We start from the raw sequence: 24617 nt of genomic DNA on the forward strand, positions 1-24617 counted from the left end.
ATACAACTTATCAAAACTTATGGGATGTGGTGAAGCCTGTGCTGAGAGGGAAATTTATTGCCCTAAATGCCTATATTATAAAACAAGAAGAAGCAAAAATCAAGGACTTAACAGCAAACCTGGAGGAACTTGAGAAGGAACAGCAGCTAACCTCAAAACAAACAGGAGAAGAGAAATAACAAAGATTAAAGAGATAAATGAATGGGAGAACAAAAGAACAATAGAAAGAATCAATAAAACAAAATTGGTTCTTTGAGAAAATCAATAAAATTGATGGGCCACTAGCAAGACTGACAAAGAAAAAAAGAGAGGAGGCAAGTAAACAAAATCAGAAATGAGAAGGGGTGTGTAACCAGACCCTGAAGAAATAAAAGAAATCTTAAGAGTATGATACTATGAACAATAGTTGTTGTTCACTGGGGAATTTTATCAAACATTCCAAAAAGAACAAACATGAATCCTGCTCAAACTTTTCAAAAAAAAACTGAGGAAAGAGGAACTCTGCCTAACTCATTTTATAAAGCTGATAGCATTTTAATACCAAAACTGGGTAAAGATGCTATAAGAAAGGAAAACTACAGGCCAATCTCCCTAACGAACATAGATGCAAAAATCCTCAACAAATTATCAGCAAATCAAATCCAACAAAACATTAAAAGAATTATACACCACAACCAAGTGGGGTTTATATCAGGAATGCAAGGACGGTTCAACACAAGAAAATCAATCAATGTAATACAGCACACTACCAAATCGAAAGGGAAAACTCACATGATTACCTGAAAAAGCATTTGACAAAATCCAGCCTTCTTTCTGATAAAAACACTCCAAAAGATAGGAATCAAAGGTAACTATCTCAAAATGATAAAAGAATATATGAAAAACCAATAGCCAGCATTGTACTCAATTGAGAGAAACTGAAAGCTTTACCCCTAAGATCAGGAACAAGACAAGGATGCCCACTGTCACCACTACTATTCAACACTGTGCTAGAAGTTCTAGTTTGAGCAATCAGGAGAGACAAAGAAATAAAAGGCATCCAAAATTGAAAAGGAAGAAGTAAAACTCTCATTATTTGCAGAGACATAATACTATACTTGAAAGATCCTGAGAAAGATACAGCAAAGTTACTTGAGCTAATAAATTTAGCAAGGTGGTAGGATATAAAATTAATGTGCAAAAATCAGTAATATTTCTATACACAAGCAATGAACTAGCTGAGGAATCAGTTAAGGAAAAAATTCCATTCAAAATAGCAACTAAAAGAATCAAGTACTTAGGAATGAACTTAACTAGGGATGTAAAGGACTTGTACACAGAAAACTACATAACATTGCTAAAAGAAATCAAGGGAGATCTAAATAGGTGGGAAAACATTCTCTGCCCATAGGTGGGAAGGCTACATATAGTTAAAACGTCAATTTTCGATTCCGGAGAAGATGGCGGCTTAGTAAGACGCGCAGATCTTAGTTCCTCCTCCAGAACAGCTACTGGGGAGTAAAAACGATACAGAACAGCTCCCGGAGCCACGACAGAGATAAAAAAGACAGCGTACCCCATCCTGGAACGGCTGACTGGCTGAGAGAACCCGCTCCGGTGAGATCGCCGAGGGGCGCGGGCTTCCCCGGGCGGGGCGGAAAGCGGCCGGCCGGAGTCCCTCCCTTCCTCCTTCCTGGGCCAGCTGGCAGAATTGGGCAGGCGGTCCCCTCAAGCCGCGGCGGCTGGCGCCCCCACCACGCGCGGCCCCCTGGACCAACTGAGAGAATTGGAACGGAAATCCCCAGGCCGCAGAGAACGGTGACGGGGGGGTCCCTTCCAAACACGTGACTCCCCGCTCCGGCTGGGAACGGTGCACTCTCCCGGGCCGCAGTGGCTGGTGCCCTTCCGCCATGCTTGGCGCCCTGGGCCGACTAGGAAATTCAGAGGGGGCTCTCCCGGACTGCGGCGGGCGGCGACTCTCCCCGCGTTCGGACACCCAGGCCAGCTGGCACTCTTCCAAGCCGGTTCGGCTGGCGAACCTCCCCCACGCCGAGAGTTTTCCAAAGTTAAAGAACCCACAGCACCTTTTACTGGTGGGACCCGCAGACAAACATGTGTCACAAGCGCCACCTACTGGGCAGGGTAAGAAAAACAGAACCCAGAGATTTCACAGAAAAATCTTTCAACCTGCTGGGTCCAACACCCAGGGAAATCTGACTAAATGCCCAGACGCCAGCAGAAGATAATGGATCACGCACAGAAAATTGAAAATATGGCCCAGTCAAAGGAACAAACCAATAGTTCAAATGAGATACAGGAGCTGAGACAACTAATGTTAACTATACGAACAGAAATGGAAAACCTCTTCAAAAACCAAGTCGATAAATTGAGGGAGGACATGAAGAAGACATGGGCTGAACAAAAAGAAGAAACAGAAAAACTGAAAAAACAAATCACAGAACTTATGGAAGTGAAGGATAAAGTAGAAAAGATGGAAAAAACAATGGATACCTACAATGATAGATTTAAAGAGACAGAAGATAGAATTAGTGATTTGGAGGATGAAACATCTGAATTCCAAAAAGAAACAGAAACTATAGGGAAAAGAATGGAAAAATTTGAACAGGGTATCAGGGAACTCAAGGACAATATGGACCGCACAAATATACGTGTTCTGGGTGTCCCAGAAGGAGAAGAGAAGGGAAAAGGAGGAGAAAAACTAATGGAAGAAATTATCACTGAAAATTTCCCAACTCTTATGAAAGACCTAAAATTACAGATCCAAGAAGTGCAGCGCACCCCAAAGAGAATAGACCCAAATAGGCGTTCTCCAAGACACTTACTAGTTAGAATGTCAGAGGTCAAAGAGAAAGAGAGGATCTTGAAAGCAGCAAGAGAAAAACAATCCATCACATACAAGGGAAACCCAATAAGACTATGTGTAGATTTCTCAGCAGAAACCATGGAAGCTAGAAGACAGTGGGATGATATATTTAAATTACTAAAAGAGAAAAACTGCCAACCAAGACTCCTATATCCAGCAAAATTGTCCTTCAAAAATGAGGGAGAAATTAAAACATTCTCAGACAAAAAGTCACTGAGAGAATTTGTGACCAAGAGACCAGCTCTGCAAGAAATACTAAAGGGAGCACTAGAGTCAGATACAAAAACACAGAAGAGAGAGGTATGGAGAAGAGTGTAGAAAGAAGGAAAGTCAGATATGATATATATAATACAAAAGGCAAAATGGTAGAGGAAAATATTATCCAAACAGTGATAACACTAAATGTTAATGGACTGAATTCCCCAATCAAAAGACACAGACTGGCAGAATGGATTAAAAAACAGGATCCTTCTATATGCTGTCCACAGGAAACACATCTTAGACCCAAAGATAAACATAGGTTGAAAGTGAAAGGTTCGGGAAAGATATTTCATGCAAATAACAGCCAGAAAAGAGCAGGAGTAGCTATACTAATATCCAACAAATTAGACTTCAAATGTAAAACAGTTAAAAGAGACAAAGAAGGACACTATCTACTAATAAAAGGAACAGTTAAACGAGAAGACATAACAATCATAAATATTTACGCACCGAACCAGAATGCCCCAAAATACGTGAGGAATACACTGCAAACACTGAAAAGGGAAATAGACACATATACTATAACAGTTGGAGACTTCAATTCACCACTCTCATCAATGGACAGAACATCTAGACAGTGGATCAATAAAGAAATAGAGAATCTGAATATTACTATAAATGAGCTAGACTTAACAGACATTTATAGGACATTACATCCCACAACAGCAAATACACCTTTTTCTCAAGTGCTCATGGATCATTCTCAAAGACAGACCATATGCTGGGTCACAAAGCAAGTCTTAACAAATTTAAAAAGATTGAAATCATACACAACACTTTCTCAGATCATAAAGGAATGAGGTTGGAAATCAATAATAGGCAGAGTGCCAGAAAATTGACAAATACGTGGAGGCTCAACAACACACTCTTAAACAACGAGTGGGTCAAGGAAGAAATTGCAAGAGAAATTAGTAAATACCTCGAGGCGAATGAAAATGAAAACACAACATATCAAAACTTATGGGACGCAGCAAAGGCAGTGCTAAGAGGGAAATTTATTGCCCTAAATGCCTATATCAGAAAAGAAGAAAAGGCAAAAATGCACGAATTAACTGTCCACTTGGAAGAACTGGAGAAAGAACAGCAAATTAACCCCAAAGCAAGCAAAAGGAAAGAAATAACAAAGATTAGAGCAGAAATAAATGAAATTGAAAACATGAAAACAATAGAGAAAATCAATAAGACCAGAAGTTGGTTCTATGAGAAAATCAATAAGATTGATGGGCCCTTAGCAAGATTGACAAAAAGAAGAAGAGAGAGGATGCAAATAAATAAGATCAGAAATGGAAGAGGAGAAATAACCACTGACCTCACAGAAATAAAGGAGGTAATAACAGGATACTATGAACAACTTTATGCTAATAAATACAACAATTTAGATGAAATGGATGGGTTCCTGGAAAGACATGAACAACCAACTTCGACTCAAGAAGAAATAGATGACCTCAACAAAGCAATCACAAGTAAAGAAATTGAATCAATCATTCAAAAGCTTCCTAAAAAGAAAAGTCCAGGACCAGACGGCTTCACATGTGAATTTTATCAAACATTCCAGAAGAATTAGTACCAACTCTCCTCAAACTATTCAAAAAAAATCGAAGTGGAGGGAAAGCTACCTAATTCATTCTATGAAGCCAACATCACCCTCATACCAAAACCAGGCAAAGATATTACAAAAAAAGAAAACTACAGACCAATCTCTCTAATGAATATAGATGCAAAAATCCTCAACAAAATTCTAGCAAATCAAATCCAACAACACATTAAAAGAATTATACATCATGACCAAGTAGGATTCATCCCAGGTATGCAAGGATGGTTCAACATAAGAAAATCAATTAATGTAATACAACATATCAACAAATCAAAGCAGAAAAATCACTTGATCATCTCAATTGATGCAGAGAAGGCATTTGACAAGATTCAACATTCTTTCCTGTTGAAAACACTTCAAAAGATAGGAATACAAGGGAACTTCCTTAAAATAATAGAATATATGAAAAACCCACAGCTAATATCATCCTCAATGGGGAAAAATTGAAAATTTTCCCCCTAAGATCAGGAACAAGACAAGGATGTCCATTATCACCACTATTATTCAACATCATGTTGGAGGTTCTAGCCAGAGCAATTAGACAAGAAAAAGAAATACAACGCATCAAAATTGGAAACGAAGAAGTAAAACTATCACTGTTTGCAGACGATATGATACTATACGTCGAAAACCCGGAAAAATCCACAACAAAACTACTAGAGCTAATAAATGAGTACAGCAAAGGAGCAGGTTACAAGATCAACATTCAAAAATCTGTAGCATTTCTGTACACTAGTTATGAACAAGCTGAGGGGGAAATCAAGAAACGAATCCCATTTACAATCGCAACTAAAAGAATAAAATACCTAGGAATAAATTTAACTAAAGAGACAAAAAACCTATACAAAGAAAACTACAAAAAACTGTTAAAAGAAATCACAGAAGAACTAAATAGATGGAAGGGCATACCGTGTTCATGGATTGGAAGACTAAATATAGTTAAGATGTCAATCTACCTAAATTGATTTACAGATTCAATGCAATACCAATCAAAATCCCAACAACTTATTTTTCAGAAATAGAAAAACCAATAAGCAAATTTATCTGGAAGGGCAGGGTGCCCCGAATTGCTAGAAGTATCTTGAGAAAAAAAAACGAAGCTGGAGGTCTCACGCTGCTGGACTTTAAGGCATATTATGAAGCCACAGTGGTCAAAACAGCATGGTATTGGCATAAAGATAGATATATCGACCAATGGAATCGAATGCAGTGCTCAGATATAGACCCTCTCATCTATGGACATTTGATCTTTGATAAGGCAGTCAAGCCAACTCACCTGGGACAGAACAGTCTCTTCAATAAATGGTGCCTAGAGAACTGGATATCCGTATGCAAAAGAATGAAAAAAGACCCGTATCTCACACCCTATACAAAAGTTAACTCAAAATGGATCAAAGATCTAAACATTAGGTCTAAGACCATAAAACAGTTAGAGGAAAATGTAGGGAGATATCTTATGAAACTTACAATTGGAGGCGGTTTTATGGACCTTAAACCTAAAGCAAGAGCACTGAAGAAGGAAATAAATAAATGGGAGCTCCTCAAAATTAAACACTTTTGTGCATCAAAGAACTTCATCAAGAAAGTAGAAAGACAGCCTACATAATGGGAGAAAATATTTGGAAACGACATATCAGATAAAGGTCTAGTATCCAGAATTTATAAAGAGATTGTCCAACTCAACAACAAAAAGACAGCCAACCCAATTACAAAATGGGAAGAAGACTTGAACAGATACCTCTCAGAAGAGGAAATACAAATGGCCAAAAGGCACATGAAGAGATGCTCAATGCCCTTGGCCATTAGAGAAATGCAAATCAAAACCACAATGAGATATCATCTCACACCCACCAGAATGGCCATTATCAACAAAACAGAAAATGACAAGTGCTGGAGAGGATGCGGAGAAAGAGGCACACTTATCCACTGTTGGTGGGAATGTCAAATGGTGCAACCACTGTGGAAGGCAGTTTGGCGGTTCCTCAAAAAGCTGAATATAGAATTGCCATACGACCCAGCAATACCATTGCTAGGTATCTACTCAAAGGACTTAAGGGCAAAGACACAAACGGACATTTGCACACCAATGTTTATAGCTCATTATTTACAATTGCAAAGAGATGGAAACAGCCAAAATGTCCATCAACAGACGAGTGGCTAAACAAACTGTGGTATATACATACGATGGAATATTATGCAGCTTTAAGACAGAATAAACTTATGAAGCATGTAATAACATGGATGGACCTAGAGAACATTATGCTGAGTGAGTCTAGCCAAAAACTAAAGGACAAATACTGTATGGTCCCACTGATGTGAACTGACATTCAAGAATAAACTTGGAATATGTCATTGGTAACAGAGACCAGCAGGAGTTAGAAACAGGGTAAGATAATGGGTAATTGGAGCTGAAGGGACAGACTGTGCAACAGGACTAGATACAAAAACTCAAAAATGGACAGCACAATAATACCTATTTGTAAAGTAATCATGTTAAAACACTGAATGAAGCTGCATCTGAGCTGTAGTTTTTTTTTGTTTGTTTGTTCGTCTGTTTGTTTGTGTCTTTTTTTTACTATTATTATTATTTTTATTTTCTCTATATTAACATTCTATATCTTATTCTGTTGTTTTGCTATTTCTTTTCCTAAATCGATGCAAATGTACTAAGAAATGATGATCATGCATGTGATGATCATCTATGTGATGATGTTAAGAATTACTGATTGCATATGTAGAATGGAATGATTTCTAAATGTTGTGTTAATTTCTTTTTTTTCTTTAATTAATAAAAAAAAATGTCAATTTTCCCCAAATTGATCTACATATTCAACACAGCATTAATTAAAATTCCAAGAACTTACTTTGAAGACTTGGAAAAGCCAAGTACTAAATTCATATGGATGGGAAAGAGACCCTGAATAGCTAAAAGCATCCTAAAGCACGATGTAGGAGGGTTAACACTCTCTGAATTGAAAATCTATTATAAAGCCACAGTGAATCAGCATGTTACTGGCACAAAATCAGAAGCACTGACCAATGGAACTGAATCAAGAGTGCAGAAATAGACCACTAAATCTGTGGTCAATTGATTTTTGACAAGGCCCCCAAATCCTCTTAACTGGGACAAAATAGTCTTTTCAATAATTGGGCATGGAAGAATTGTATGTCAATAGCCAAAACAAATGAAAGAGGACCTCTATCTTACACCCTACACAAAAATTAACTCAAAGTGGCCCAAATACCTAAATATAAGAACTAGCACTATAGAGCTTCTAGAAGACTAGGGAAAGATCTTCAAGACTAGTAATAGGAGGCATCTTCCTAAACTTTACACTCAATCCACAAGAAACAAAAGAAAAAATAGATCAATGGGAACTCTTCAAAATCAAATGCTTCTGTACCTCAAAAGACTTTGTCAAAATGGTGAAGAAGCAGCCAACTCAATTGGAGAAAATATTTGGAAATCACATATCAGACAAATTGTATTTGATTTCCTGTATATACAAAGAAATCACACAACTCAACAACAAAAGAACAAACAACCCAATTATAAAATGGGCTAAACATATGAATAGGCATTTTTCTGATGAGCAAATACAGATGGCTCAAAAGCACATGAAAAGATGCTTATTTTCATCAGCTATAAGGGAAACGCAAATCAAGACTACAATGAGATACACCTCCCAACTATAAGAATGGCTGCTATTAAGCAAATAGGAAATTATAAATGTTGGAGTGGATGTGGAGAAACTGGGACACTTATGCACTCCTGGTGGGAATGTATAATGGTGCAGCCACTGTGGAAGACTGCTTGGCAGTTCCTTCAGAAACTAAATAATGAGTTGCCCTATGACCCAGCAATAGCACTACTTGGTATATACCCAGAAGAGCTGATAGCTATGACACAAACAGACATTTGCACACTGATGTTCACAGCAGCATTATTCATAATCACCAAAAGATGGAAACAAACCAAATGCCCATCAACAGATGAGTGGATCAACAAAATGTGATATATACATATAATGGAATATTATGCAACAGTAAGACAAAATGACATCCTGAAGCACATGACAAGATGGATGAGCCTTGACATAATCCTGAAATACGTCAGGCACAAAAGGATAGCTACTGTATGATTACACTTTTATGACCCCATAAAGGTATAATCAGAGGCTTATAATACAGAAAATAAGAGTCTTAGAGACATATAAAAGCTAGAGATGGGTGAATGGTTAGCTAATGAGGTTGAACTCCAATGTAAGGGAACAGATAGAAATGAAAGTGGTTCTCTAGTGGGTCTAAAAGTAATATTACCATACTGAAGAGGAACAAGATTGAAAGGTACAGACCTAAGTGTCCCACTGATTAACACAAAAAATACTAATTAGTTTTCACAAGAATTACTTTAAACGTATGATTCTTGTACAAAGACTGCTTAAATCCAGGGTACAGGGGGGAAAGTGCTATTGCATACTATGGGCTATGTTCAAAAGGAAAACATCAGCACTACCACAGCAACAGCAGAGGTAAATAATGGAGGGAGGGACAAGAGTTAAGAGGAGGTTTAGATTTACTATTTGGCAAAGGTGTGTTTATTGGTCTTCTTTCTCTTGGGAACAATGAAATTATCTAAAATTGAGAATATTGATGGACTGTGGACTTTGGGCACTATACATGATGCCTGATGAAAGCATGTGGGTGAAGGATGCACTGACTGAGAAGTAGATTGGCGAACAATGATGTATACTTACGTACAAATGTTAAGCTGCTACAAAAAGGAAGAAAGTTGTGAGGCATGCAACGATGTGAGTAAACATGTGGAACATTTGGTGAGGCACAATACGCCAGAAACAAAAAAAAACAAGAATGTTATGGTCACCTGTAGAAAATGCTTATAAGAAAACAAGGGCCTAGATTGTAAGCTTTTAGAGCAGACACATTAAGTCCAGAGTGGTGATTATTATTTCTGGATTTCGAGAGACTATTATATATATATATATCCTGATATTTAGAGATAAGAACAAACCTCAACAGGTTGAGGGTAAAGTAATTCAGAACATAGGGGTAAGGAAGACTGTCTATATTTTAGAACCACAGATATTCTTTGAGAACAAAGGAATAAAGGTTTATTTGGTCTGGAACTGAAATTTTCTGTAGCGCACAATGTAACTCCTGAAGATATCTGTATAGTTCATTTGAACAACTGAAACACAGGGAGCCCAGAATAAGCAAGAGGTCCTTTAATCCTGTATAGATTATTGTAATACCTGGATACATCCTAGAGTATTAAACAGACACTCAAAAAGTATTGGCAAAGTCCCTTGAGGTATGGGAGAAAGAATATGAAACTATTAAACCTTCCCATCAGGGAATCCCCTGATACTGTGTCAAACTTAAGGGATCCCAAATCAATAGGTATCCCCTCGATCCCAAAGCTTACTCTTGTGAAGCTTATGTAGGTAGCTGAGAAGCTTAGACTACCTATACATATGCCTAAGAGTTATTTCCAGAGGACTTCTTTTATTGCTCAGATGTGGACTCACTGTCTCTAAGTTCAACTTTGCAAGTGATTTACTGCCCTCCCCTCTATGTGCGACATGATGTGCAGGGGTGAAATTCTCCCTGGCAACACGTGAGATGACCCACAGGGATGAATTCGGCCTGGCACTGTCGGATCAACAATTCCATCCTGACCAAAAGCGGGAAAAGAAGTGTAACTAATAAAGTGTCAGTGGCAGAGAGAGTTCAAATAGAGTTGAGAGGCTACTCTGGAGGTTGCTCTTACTCAAGCTTCAGGTAGACGTTGCTACCTTTCATAACCTGCCAAACCCCAACCAGGAGCACTCTGCTAATCCTAAAGAACATTTAGGGCAATATATAAGATTCTACAAGGGTTCCAGGCACTAGAGTAACTTTCCAGAAAACTACAACCTCTAGATGGGTCCCTGATCCAGATAGGTCCTGAAACCTCGAGAGCCCAGCCTCTCCAGAACATCAGATAGTTCCATTTCCCTACCCCATATTAGTGACAGACCCTTCCAATATCAAAAAATTAGAATGGCCATAGCCCACACACCCCTAAAGAGAGGGATAGAAAGATCAAGGTGATGGTGGAATCATAGTGAAGACAGGATTTAAGAAATCAGTATGAACGCGGAATCATTAAATTGGTATTTCTTTTAGTCTCCAGTATCTCAGAGCAGCTAGAAGTAAAAACCTAAAATTGTGGAATTATAACTCATGTCAAACTCTGACATATATTCTACAACTAATTGTGGTGGTGTGCTTTGAAATTTATTGCTTTTTTGTATATATGTTATTTTTCACATAAAAAAAGAAAAAAGTTGATTATGGTGATAAAAAAATAAATAAGCCTTCTAGCCTCCCATATTCTGGAGCAGGTAGAAGGAAAAAAATCTGAGAGGATAGTATGGTAGCCCATGACAAATTCTGGGATCTATCTTGTAACTACTCGTTGAAGAGTACTTGGAAAACTATTGCTTTTTAAAATTTATTTGCTTTGTATATATGTTATACTATTCAATAAAAAAGTTTTTTAAAAAATGGGCAAAAGATGTGAACAGACATTTTTCAGAAGAGGAAATATAAAGGGCTCAAAGGCACATGAAGAGATGCTCAACTTCACTGGCTATTAGGGAAATGTGAATCAAAAATACAATGAGATATGGTCATTATTGAAAAAGCAGAAAACAACAAGTGCTCAAGAAGATGTGGAGAAAGAGGCACACATCCACTGTTGGTGAGAATGTAAAATGGTACAACTGCTCTGGAAGGAAGTTTGGCAGTTCCTCAAGAAGCTGAAGTATAGAATTGCCATATGACCCAGCAGTCCCATTACTAAGTATATATTCAGAGGAACTGGAAGGCAAGGACACAAATGGATATTTTCCCACTGATGTTTATAGCAGCATTATTTAAGACTGCCAAGAGATGGAAATAGTCCAAATGTCCATCAACAGACAAGTGGATGAAAAAGCTATGATGTTTGGGTAGTTTAGTGGCTAGGATGCCCGCCTTTCATGTGGGAGACCCAGGTTCGATCCCAGACCATGCACCTTAAAAAAAAAAAAAAAAAAAAAAAAAAAAAGCTATGGTGTATACATACAATGAAATATTACACAGCTGTAAAACACAATAAAGTCATGATGTATGTAACAAAATGGATGAATCTTAGAGACACGCAGAGTGAAATTAGCCAGAAATAAAAGGACAAATACTGTATGGTCTCACTAATATACTATGTATGAATGAACTTTGAGAGTTAAAGTTAAGAACATAGGTTATCAGAAGATAGAACAAGGGTAGAGATTGGGCATTTGGTGCTGAAAAAATACAGATTGTGCAAAAGGACTGTAAAAATTCAGAAATAGATAGCACAATACTGTCTTGACAGTTGCACAATAATATAAGTACACTGAATGAAGTATATTATGAGTATGGTTGAGGGAGAAGGCTGGGGATACACATAAAAACAGAAAGAAAGAGGAAAAAGACTGAGATGGTATAGCTTAGGAATGTCTAGAGTAGACAATGATGGTGATTAAATGTCCAAACATAAAAACATTTTTGCATGAGGGAAGAACATCAACATTGCAAGGTTCTGAAAATGGATGGTATACAGGAAAAAGTACAATCAATGCAAGCTAGGGTCTACAGTCAACAGTAACACTGTAATATGCTTCCAGTGAATGTAACAAAAGGTGTTATGCCAAAACTAAATGTCAATAAGTGGGGAGCACGAGGGAGGGGTATGGATTCTTTGCAGAAGAAAAGGAAATATCTTCATATAGATTATGGTGGTGAAGCCATGTCTTTTTCTTAGGTCAGATTGCATCATGTGCAAAAAAAAGTTGTTTAAAAATGAAGAGAAACAAATGCTAGAGAAAATGTGGAGAAAAATTTATTCACTATTGCTAGGGCAGCTGAGAGGTGCAGCTCCTCTGGAGGGCAGTGTGGTGGTTCCACAGGATGTAAGGGGTGGGTTTGCCATATAATCTTAATCTAGCAGCTAGGTATATACCTGAAGGAACTGAAAATGAGAACACGAATGGACATTTGTACACTGGCGTTTATGGCAGCAGTGTTCGTGATTTGCAGTGGATGGAGGTGGCCTAAGGGTACAATGACTGAGAGGGAACTGTGGTGTACACATAGAACAGTACTGAGTAGCCACAAGAAGGAATGAAGTTGTGAGGCAGCAACTAGGTGACTGAACCTTAAGGACAGTATGCTGAATGAAATGGCAGAAACAAAAAGACAAATATTATCTTGCCTTACTCATATGAACCAACTATAATATAGAAACTTGGAAAACTGAAGTCAAGAGCATGGGTTATCAGGTTGGGGGCCTATTGTAAAGGGTCCTAGATTGTAAGTTCTTACAGCAGTCATATATATTCAGTTATAACTTGATATTTCTAAATTCTGAGATAACTGAGCTATTTGTATATAACTTGCTCATTCCCTGAAACATTGGATATTTATATCACATCTGAGACTCAGAATAGAGCACTGAAGTCAGCATTAATTCATTCAGCAATTGTTTAAAAAGCTGAAAAAGTGATTAGACTTCATCTAGAGATATGGATAAAGCTGATCTGGATAGGAATAAGGTAAATCACAATACTGGGTAAAGGATGATATGGCCCATATTTTCAAACTTCTACCTCTGTGCGAGACCAAAGGGAGAAATGTTTAATTGGTGCAAAATTTATATTTTGGGTAGCACATTATCTAATTTAACTTGTATAGTCAGTTTACTTGAACACCATAATAACAAAGAATCTTGAATAGGGCGTGAAATCTTGTTTGTTTGTACAGGTTAGGGTGATGCCCTGATATGTCCCAAGTAATTTGGCAGAAAATAAAAAAGTACTTGTAAAGTCCACTTGGGGAACTGAGGAGAAAGGTGGAAATATTCAACTTTTCCATGTGGGGAATTCCTGGTGTTCCGCAAGGAGTGGGGACAACCAATTCTATAGGCTGAACTCTCAATCTTGGCGCTTGCCCCTAAGAAGCTTATTCCTGCAAAGGAGAAACTAAGCTTACTGATAATTATGCCTAAGAATCACCCCCCAGAGAACCTCTTTTGTTGCTCAAATATGACCTCTCTAAGCCAATTCGGTAGGTGAATGCACTGCCTTCTCCCTACCATGTGGGACATGATTCCCAGGGGTGTAAATCTCCCTGGCAGCGTGGGACAGAACTCCTGGGGTTCGCCAGAACCCAGCATTATGGGACTGAGAAAGCCTTCTTGACCAAAAGGGGGAAATAAGACAAAATTAACTTTCTGTGGCTGAAAGATTTCAAATAGTCAAGAGGTTGTCCTGGAGGTTATTATTATGCATTATACAGATGTCCCTTTTTAGTTTATGGTGTATTGGAGTGGCTAGAGTGAAGTACCTGAAACTACTTAACTGTGTTCCAGTAGTTTTGATTCTTGAAGATGACTGTATAACTATATAGCTTTTACAATGTGACTATTTGATTGTGAAAACCTCATGACTGATCCTCCTTTTATACAGGGTATAGACAGATGAGTAAATAAAGTAAAATAAAATAAGGATAAAATAAGTAAATAATAAGGGGAGATAAAGGATAAAAACTGGGTAGACTGAAATACTGTGGTTCAATGAGAGGAAGGGTAAGAGGTATGGGATATTCGAGTTTTTTTTTTTTTTCTTTTCTGGAGTGATGCAAATGTTCTAAAAATGATCATGGTGAAGAATATGCAAATATGTGATGAGACTGTGAACCATTGATTGCATAATATGGTGAGACTGTGTGTGGATATTTCTCAATGAAGATTTTTTTTTTAAGTTTAGCAACAGAATCTGCATTATTAAATAAAGTATTGATATAGTTCATGGGGAAAAAAAAAAGATACATACCAAAGGCAAGAATGGAATTCAGCACTGTATGCAAGACTATGTGACAAAGCCTGGGCTAAATATACTGAGAGGGAATGTGTCTTATAATAACTAAACAGTTTACTGAGAAAAGTTACTGCTTTCAATAATACTTGTGATATCCTTTCCTAAAAAGACATATAATTTATTTTTTCTTCTGTTGCAAAAAGATGTAATCTTTTCATTCTATTAAAAAATTGTTAGTTCTACTACTAGGAGATACAGTCTTCTCAAATCATAGAGTCCCAGTAAATATTGTTTGTCCAATAACTTCTAGAATGCTAGCAAAACTGCCTCTGGAAGATTACACTCAAAAACAAAGATCTTGTTTCTTTCAAAAAGATACGAGGAATAAAACATGATAAAAAAACTGGCCTTATCAGATGACTGTCCATATAGAAGATATGAGATCATTTACATATTAGAACTAATAATAAATATTGATACCAAAAATTAGGAATAAACATAAATATGCAATAAAGAAGGAGATCCCATTCACAGTACCAACTAATACTAAAAAAGTACTCAGGAATAAAATTTTAAAATATACACAAATCTTTGTGAAAAAAATGACAAAACATAAATTTAGTGCAATTCCAATTACACTCCCCAAATGATTTATTTATGAAACTTAACAAGATGATCCTAAAATTAATATGAAAGAGGAAAGTCAAGAATAGCCAGAACAGACAGAAAAAAGGCCCCTAGAGAAGCTTAAAGAGGAGGACACATTGCATCTAAGAGAGACAGAAGCTAAAAGACAGAAACACACAGAAGCTTAGAGAGGAAGCACCTGAAGCCAGAAGCCAGAAGCCAGAAGCTGGAAGCAATGAAAACTGGAAGAAAAGGGAGAGACCAGCAGATAAGCATGTGCCTTCTCATGTGACAGAGGAGCTGAGGATGCCGGTCTTCAGAGTCCAGACCCTGCCCTTTGTGGAGTTCAGTGGATCAGCCAACATGCTGTGTTGGACATGAATGAAATGACCTGTTAATCACCATCCTGCAACCTGGCTCTGTCTTTGGGAAAATATACAAGGAAGGCTGCAAAAGTACTTTCCTGAGTTCCTTTTCTACGATATTCTGAGTCTTTAAAGAAAGTCTAGGATATTTTACTCCAAAAACCCAAAACTTCTAAAAGCTTAAATACGTTCTGAGATAGCCACTGATATAGAATAGATATATTATGGAGTCAGCTGGATTTGCATACAGGTAAAGAAAAAAAAATACTACTACTAAACTATCAGGTTGAAAAGAATTGCAAATTTCATTAATTTTTTGGAGGAAAGGAGAAAAAAAAGTTTTCGGACAAGAGCCCATTTTGGAGAAAAAGGCAATTAATAAAAAGAAAACTTTAATCACAATGTAACAAAGTCCAACCTTTAAAAGAAAGACTGAATAAGCAGCCTGGGAAGTAATTTTGAGTGTATTCTCCCAGTAACATGGAAGTCCTTTGGTTGCAAGCCAAAGGCTTATGGGCTTATACACAGGGGCACGGCCACTGTTTTGCAAAGTTGGAGAAAGACATTCTTCCAGACTGAGGCAGAGGAACCTGATCTTTAGGATGGTACAGAGCAAATGCTTACAAGACAAAGCAGATGTAGCCACGGGCCCTGGAGCTGCAGATTCAGCACTACTTTATGATCTTGGCATTACTGGTAAATCTCAAATTCTAGCCTTCAAAGGCTTCTGTTTGTGATGTGGGGACTTTCGTTGGATCATATCGAGATGCCTGGAAAACACCATTTCCCAAAGAAAACAAATTGCACCATGAGGAGAATTGTGGGCACTGGTTTAGATCAGGGTTGGCCTAGCCTAGAAAACTTGGCCTCAAGAGAGTTGGCTAATTTTGTCATGCCCAGCCAAGGGCCGCCTGCTGCTCCCCTGCTCTGAGCTTCATTGTTTTAGTTCTCAACTGCTTTCCCCTAGCAACCTCATTTCCCTCAGCAGACAACTGAAACAAGTAACTACCAAAGACCAATGCATTAAAAGGAAACAATTACAATGAAGAAATGGAAGACAGGAAAGGGGAAATTCTGGGGAATTTCATTTCCTTGTAATATATGTGAATTCAAGATACATGTAATTTTATTTCACAAAAATGAAAAGTTATTTCACATAACTGAAATATGCTTCAGAGAAGCTGTTGCAGCTGTGTCCTTGATAATCCAACCGCAATCCTGGCTGACTAGTTATCCAGAACTCCACACAGTGGCTGAAGCAAAATGAGTGTTGAATTTTGAATGGAACATCTTGCAGTGGATGTGCTCTGCCCTCTTAAGTTCTGATGCAGGATTTAACTGCCCTGAGCCTCACTTTTTGTAGATGTAATACTGGGAGTATTGCCTGATAGAGATGTTCATGCTTAAGATTTTATCCATTAAATAAGCGGAGACTCGTTACTGAGTCTTACACATATATCAGGCCCTGAGTGGGTTCTGTGGGTGCAGAAAGAAGCAGGGTATGATTATTTGCCTCCTTGGGCTGCACTACCCATCACACTAGCCACAGGTCACACGTGGCTACAGAGAATTTGAAATGTGGCTAGTACAAATTGATATGTAGATATAAAATATACAGTGGACTTCAAAGACCTAGTACAAGAAAATAAAATATCTCACTAACAAATTGCTATATTGATTACATGTAAAAGTGATAATATTTTAGATATATTGAGTTAATATTAAAATTAACTTTATCTTTAAAAAAAAAAGAATAGTCAGAACAAACTTGGAGAACAAGATTAGCCTACCCTACCACATACCCTACAAGATTAATTATAAAGCATTTTTTTCAAAAAAAAAAAAGAAAAAAGTTTGTAGAATTAGCACAGATAGACCAGTGGAATACAATATAGAGCTCAGAAACCACCCTACACATACAAGGGGACTTGATAATATAAGAGAGAAAGCACTATAAAGTCAATGGGAAAGGCATGTACTATTTAGTAAGGGTGCTATCAACACAGTGCAAGATTTCTACCTCAAAACAATCACAAAAATTAATTTCAGGTGAATTAGTCACAGTTTGAAACTTAGGACTGTAAGAACAAACTATAATAGAATTTTTTTAATCAGAAAAAGAAAAAAATTAATTCAAACCAAAAAGCTCAATAATACTAAGGGAAAAGAATAATCGATACAACTATATTTAAGTGAAAAATTCTTTAAGTTGAAGACAGCTACAGACCATGTTTAAAACAAGCCACATACTATAACAGAAAAGCATTATGAATAACAAGAAGGTAAGTTTTGTCCAATAGAAAAATAGGTGAAGTAATAGAAAATAATTCACAAAATAATGGTCAATAAATATGTGGAAAAATTAGGATTTTGGTAAGCGGAAATGTAAATTTAAACAAAAATATACCATCTCACAGCTCTCAGTGAAACACTTAAAAAACTTCCTAAGACTAAGGATTGGTGATGAGGTAGAAAAACCAAAAGTCTCCTCAATAGCTGTTGAGAGCAAATGTGCATACCACCTGGAGAGCAATATGACAACAACTAAAGTCATACAGCATTCAAATCCCACTACCCAAAACCCCATATGTAGGCATATATCCTAACTGTCTATCTAGCACATGTGCATGAGGAAACATAATCAAGAACGCACACTTGAAACATGTTCAAAATGGCAAAAAACATTACTGAAATAATCATTAGTGAGGAAGCAGGCAGATAAACATGATATAGTCATCATGCTGAGTAAAAAAAAGCAAGTTACAAAAGATTACATATTGTATTACAAACATAAACTTTTTTTGTATCATGAATATAAATTTTAAGAAACTGTTATATATTGTTCACAGATACAAACACGTGGTAAAGTATAAAATGTAAAATAGGAAGGATTCACACCAACTTCAGAATAGCTCTAGGGAGAAAAGGAAGAGAATGGCATCAGTAAGGAGTACAAAAGAGTAAGATTTTATTTCTTTAAAAATCATAAGCAAATATGGCAAAATAGTTTGTGAAGAGTATTAGGGCATTTATATTATTCTTACTATTTTTTCTGTGTATTTGAAATATTTTATACTTAAAAAGAAGTTTAATGGGCACATGTGGTATAACAATAAAATGACAATTATTCACACCACAAAAATTTATCAAATAATAACATTAATTATTAACGCCACAGAAACTTATGTACATAGATTAGAACATGTGATAAATAAGGAGTCAAAAATAAGTTTAAAATTTGTTATTTACTTTGGGGTTTTAAATTAATTTTGCTAACAAGTTGGAATCTCATGCAATAAAAAAAAGTCTTTATATGTAAAAAAAAAAAGTCCTTATATGGTTTTTAAGGAATACTATCATTTTTGTTAGCATTGTCAACACTACTTATTTAGTAGTATAAATAAATTTAACTAATGTGGTATTCTAAATTTCAGTCTAGCTTTAGAAAGCTTTTTCTTTAGCATATAAATAGTAACAAGCTTTAAATTAACACAAGTCTTAAAGAAATGTGTTACATTTATACTTACATGTCTTTAAGAAATGTGTCAGGAGTTCTAAATATGAAGAATAGGGACCACACCTAATTATAATGTTTCACCAAGAGCCTGATACCCTTAATACAAATGGGGTAAAACAATGCTCCATTCTTCCCTTTCCTTGTCTACTTGGGGTTTGGGACAGAAGTCAAGAAGTACCAGTACTAGAAAAGTCTTAAGCAAAGCCTCATTATAAAATCTGTTTTAAGGGAAAAGTGTGTAACTTTCAAAGAAGTAATACAATTCTTTGGGACTTCTATGTCAAAGACAGACATAGAAAGAGAATACTTTAAGAAAGGGATTAAGAAGAGGTAGTAGAATTTTGCTATCTGTACTTCACTTACTGATTCCTTGAACCTCAAAACTAGGAGATAAAGACTATACAGAAAACGTTAGGAGACAAACAAAAGTGGGTAGGACACTGAACCTACAAATACAATTCAAGAAATCGGCAACTCATTCGTAATACTGTACTCTCATGAAGTCTCTAACCACATGCATACTATTTCAATAATACTCATTGTACCCAGTTGATGGTAAGCAATTTTATTTAGCATGAGTTGCTTTCTGCCAATCAAACATTTGCAACAGAGATGATTAGCTGATCTCAAGTAACCTAGTCATTTGGATATGCTAATTTCCCATGTAGTAGAAGAATGCAATAAAATTAACCTCAAGTTTTAAATTTCCACACTTTTATATCTTGGGTACAATTTTTAAGGATAATAGAGCTATGGCAAAAGGCAGGTTTTTACCAACTCCATTTCAGTCTATTACAATGAATTTTACTTAACAATGAAATTGTTAATTTTCATTTTTGAAGGCTGAAAAATTAGCTCCCCCAAATCCCTTCTTTTTTGTTTTCCTGCCAGACCTTATGTTTTAGAAATACTCATTTACTTCTTCCAACTTATTAGAGGGATTACTACCACTCTGTTTCATAAATAAAATGATCTAGTTCTACTTCTCTCAAATTCTCACTCTAAAGAGACTTGTTCAAACTGGGTAATAAATCCACTGACAATTCATTTTTCACTAATAACATGGAAATTCTTCTTCCACAAGCAAAGCATCAGACCATAAACTTAATTTTCTGAATTTCATAATCCTTGATAAATGGAGGCACCTTACATTTCAGCTTACACTCTTTTATATAGGATTTCAGGGTACACTTTAAATAGCTTAAGATAAGCTATATTAAATAGCTCAGGGTCATTTTTATCATTAAAAACATCTACAAATATCAGAATATTTCAAATTACTTTTGTTGTCAAAACTAATAAATAACAAATTTTAAAATATCTGTAGGTGTAAATCATTAACTTCAATTCATTTTGTCTCCCTTAGACTGTTCTACAACATAGATTAACAAATCGGACAGCTTCCTCAATATAATATAGTTATAGTACAATGCTTTCACAAATTCCAATAACGTAATTTAGGATTTTTATTTTTAAATATACAAATAGATTAAACTATTAATATAAATATTTCCTCTCAATTATGTAATATTTTTTTGTAAAAGAAAAGTTTTCCAACATTTACAAAGTAATCTAAAGGTAAGTAAACCTGATTTTAGGATCATTACATCAACCAAAATACTTTTCCAGAGAAGATCCTATTTAAAAGTAATGCTCACTGGCTTCCTCACATCAATACTTTAAGATGGATCCAAATCCGATGCCTTTGCTTGATTTACTTCAGGCACCACATTTCCAAGGAAAGAAAATATCTCAGAAAAAGGTCTCACGACAGAGTGGACAAGTGGATTTGTTGCTAGATGTAAACCATTTGTACTGAAAAAGAAAAAGATTTTAACATTAAAAGAACTTTTTAAAGCTGTCATCTTACACATACACATCTTAGGTTACTTAGTGAAAAAGGAGATAAAGTGAAAAAAGGAGAATACTAAAATTTTTGTCTCATTTTTCTCAAAAACCAACAAAACTGAATATTTCTTCCAAAGGCTAACATTATGAACAATTCATTCTATCTAGGCTCATGCACACAGACACTAAGATATCTAAGCAAGCCCTTCTGGGAAACAACTAAATATAAGGCAACTGTCCTATCAATATGTTATTTGAAAGAATAAACGGCTGTGATGACAAATAACCGCACCGCTTCCTAGGTAAAAATTCCTCAGCATCTGACTTAATCTTTTGAAGCCTGTTATCTCATTTACACACTAGGAATAAGACCATCTTCCACTCTGTAAAGCTGGTTTAAGAATTAAATGAGGGCGGGCCATGGTGGCTCAGCAGGCAGAATACTCGCCTGCCATGTCTGAGACCCAGGTTCAGTCCCAAAGGCCTGCCCATGCGAAAAAAAAAAAAGAATTAAATGAGATTATCTCTGTAAGGTCTAATATAAAAAAGCTTGGTCTGTGTCATGCAAATATTAGTTTTTGTTTCCTTCCCTTGCCTCTTAACTTCCAATTTCTATTGTGCCTTGCAAAAATGGACCTCCCTCCAAATTGTCAACATTCCTACCTTTGCTGGTTTGAATCTGTCATGTACCCCAGAAAAGCCTATGTTCTTTTAATCTATCCCTGTGGGTGCAGACCTTTGTGGTTGTTTCCAGGGAGATGTAACCCAGGCCATTCAAGGTGCGTCTTAATCTCCTTGATGAAGTCCTTTATGAGAGTATAAAAGGCAGAGACATTTTGTAGGGAGCTCAGAGAAAAGAAAATGCCCTGAGAGAAGCTAAGAGAGAAATGTCCAGAGACAATTTAGAGAGACGGACCAGCAAATGTAGGCACATGACAGAGGAACCCCAGATGCCAGCAGCCTTTCTTGAGAGAAGGTATCTTTCTCTTGATGCCTGTTTGGATATTTTCATGGCCTTAGAACTTTAAATTCATAACTTCATATATCCCCTTTGTAAAGCCAATCCATTTCTGATATATTGCATTCCAGCAGCTTTAGCAAACTGAGACAGATTTTGGGGTGCTAGATGTAAGCAATTTGTACTGAAAAATACCAAAATGCTGAAATGGTTTTATAAATGGATAAGGAGAAGATTCTGGAAGAATCGTGAAGAGGTTGAGTGAAAAAGCCAAGATTGCTTTCAAGGACTGTTGGTAGAAATATAGACTCTAAAGATACTTTCAATGAGACCTTAAAAATGATGAATGTGTCACTGCAATCTGGAAGTTAGGTGACCCTTGTTTTAAAGTGGCACAGAATTTGGCAAAATTAAGTGCAGGTGTTGGATGCAAGGGAAAATCTGAAAAAGACAAGCTGGGATACTTAGCTTAAGAGATTTCCAAATTAAATGTGGAAGATGCAGCCTGGCTTCTCCTTGCAGTGTATAGGACGAGAGGAAAGGGATAAGCTGAAACGTGAACTCTTGGGCACAAAGAAACTAGAAACTGGTAGCTTAAAAAATTCTGAGGTTCCAGAAGGCGAGTGCCCTGAGAATAGAGCCCCATGTGAGGATTTAAACAGTAGCCATGTCAGGAAAGCCAGGATTGGAAATGAAGTTATGCAGAAAGGATTTGTGAGAAGTCCTACTAATCGATGGATGGGACCCTGTATACTACATGCTAAAGTGACTAGTTTTTTATTAGATATGTATGAACGGAATCACTGTCAATCTGGACTAAAAGAGACAGAAAAGGGACAGACTGAAGGAAAAATTAATTCAAAGGTAGAACCTTGGAAGCCAAGGTCTGGAGAGAAGACACCTTCGGCCAGGTGAGCAGATCCACTCATGTACGTGGAAAGGGTGAGCCTGCCCTGGAGTTTGCAGTGGGTAACCTTCTGCCCCGTTGTTCAGGAAGTGTGTTGTTGCCCCAAGCTTCAACAGGATGAAGCACATTCCCTGTTAATTGAGGAAAGCCTGGCCACAACTGCACTGTTTGGACAGGGGTGAGCCTGTGTTGCTGAGATTGCATAGAGTCTGGGTGCCACTCAGATGCTTGAAAAGGGTGGAATCAAAAACAAAGAGGTCTCTCCAATGCTCACCAATGTTGCAACCCTCAGCCCAGTGTTTGGAAAGAGCAGGGCCACTGCATAAGACCTTGGAGAAGGTGGGCTGCTGCTCTCTTAAGCTCTAAGGGTAAACATCATTCTCTAACTCTAATTAAAATCAAATGGAGCTTGCCCTATAGGTTTTAGGAACTGTTTGGGACCTTTGACCCCTTTTTCCTTTCAATTTCTCCCTATGGTAATGGGAACATTTATCCTATGACTGTCCCTCCTTTGTATATTGGAAACAGATAACTTGGTCTAAATTTCACAGGTCCACAGCTATAGGAGAATTTTGCCTTAGGACAAACCATGTTTGCAACTGATTTTGATAAGACTCAGTACTTACTTATTGTTATTGAAATGATTTAAGCTTTTGTGACATTGTGATGGAATGCATGTATTTTGCATATGGAAAGAACTGTCTTTGGGGGCCCAGAGGTTGATATATGCTGGCTTGAAGCCATTATTTACCCCAGAAAAACCTATTTTCTTTTAATCCATCCCCATGGGTGAAGACCTGATGTGCGTGGGACCTTTTGATTAGGTTGTTTCCATGGAGATGTGAGGATCTTAATCCTTTTATTGGAGTCCTCCATGAAGAGAATAAAGACAGAAAACACAGAGAGACAGAGCGATGAAACAGAGTAAAGGGCACAGAGAGAGAAAAAAATGCTCTGGAGAAGCTAAGAGAAGAAGACCCACAGGACAGAGAGCTCAGACAGGTGTCCTAGGAGAAGAAAGCAAGGACAGATGGAACCTAAAGGCAATGGAACCCAGAAGTAAAGGACCAGCAGACCTGTTCCCATGTGTCAGATGCCAACGGCCTTTCTTCATCTTGTTGATGTTTTAATTTGGACATTTCCATGACTTTAGAACTGCAGCTTGTAACTAATAAATCGCCACTGAAAAAGCCAACCCATTTCTGGAACATTGCATTCCAGCAGCCTTATCCTAACTCTTTCAGTCTCCTTTAAGGTCTAGGTCTCCTAAATCATCCATTTCTCGAGTGCTGAGAGCTATATTAGAAACATCCATTTACTAAAGTGCTTTGATGCTACCAGTCTCAGTAAATTAGAAATTCTCTTTTACACATTACAAGAAATTAGATAACCATTAACTACAATTACAAGTTTGATATTCATTGTTTTCTTCTGCAAAGTTAGGTATCACATATATGTAATATACATAAAATATTAAGTTAATTTCTCTTAAGACTTACCAAACAGGCTGAATGGAACTTTTTCTTACATGTTCGGCATGCTTTTTTGGGAAGAGAATAATTGAAACCATGGATGACTGAGAAACAGATCATGCAATCTTCAACACCCTCAAAACGTTTGTCCACATTATTTTTCCACAAAGCTAAGCCTTCCATAATACTGCCATTCTGTTAAGAAGAAGGGGGCAAAAATAAGTCAAAATACTCTGTGGACCATCAATGTTATTTTCATTAAATTTCACAAATTTTCAAATTGGAATTTTAATTCTTAGAGAA

The 24617-nt window shown here is 36.9% G+C and overlaps 1 protein-coding gene across 3 annotated transcripts in view; it reads right to left on the reverse strand.

Annotated features, from left to right (window-relative positions):
* The window catches only part of LTN1 (listerin E3 ubiquitin protein ligase 1), a 111796-nt gene that overhangs the window by 11234 nt on the left and 75945 nt on the right, over positions 1-24617 (reverse strand). For 2 of the 3 annotated variants that reach the window (XM_077118787.1, XM_077118788.1), the window contains exons 29-30: positions 24342-24509; positions 19679-20944 (exon numbers count right to left, since the gene is read on the reverse strand). In XM_077118787.1, coding sequence (XP_076974902.1) covers positions 20882-20944; positions 24342-24509 — 231 coding nt within the window. In that variant the 3' untranslated portion in view covers positions 19679-20881. Of the gene's footprint in view, positions 1-19678; positions 20945-24341; positions 24510-24617 lie in introns of those variants that run through there. The other variant, XR_013158632.1, reaches the window with a different exon arrangement.

This window comes from Tamandua tetradactyla, chromosome 10, assembly GCF_023851605.1.
Source record: "Tamandua tetradactyla isolate mTamTet1 chromosome 10, mTamTet1.pri, whole genome shotgun sequence".
In the NCBI taxonomy this organism is placed as follows: Eukaryota; Metazoa; Chordata; class Mammalia; order Pilosa; family Myrmecophagidae; genus Tamandua; species Tamandua tetradactyla.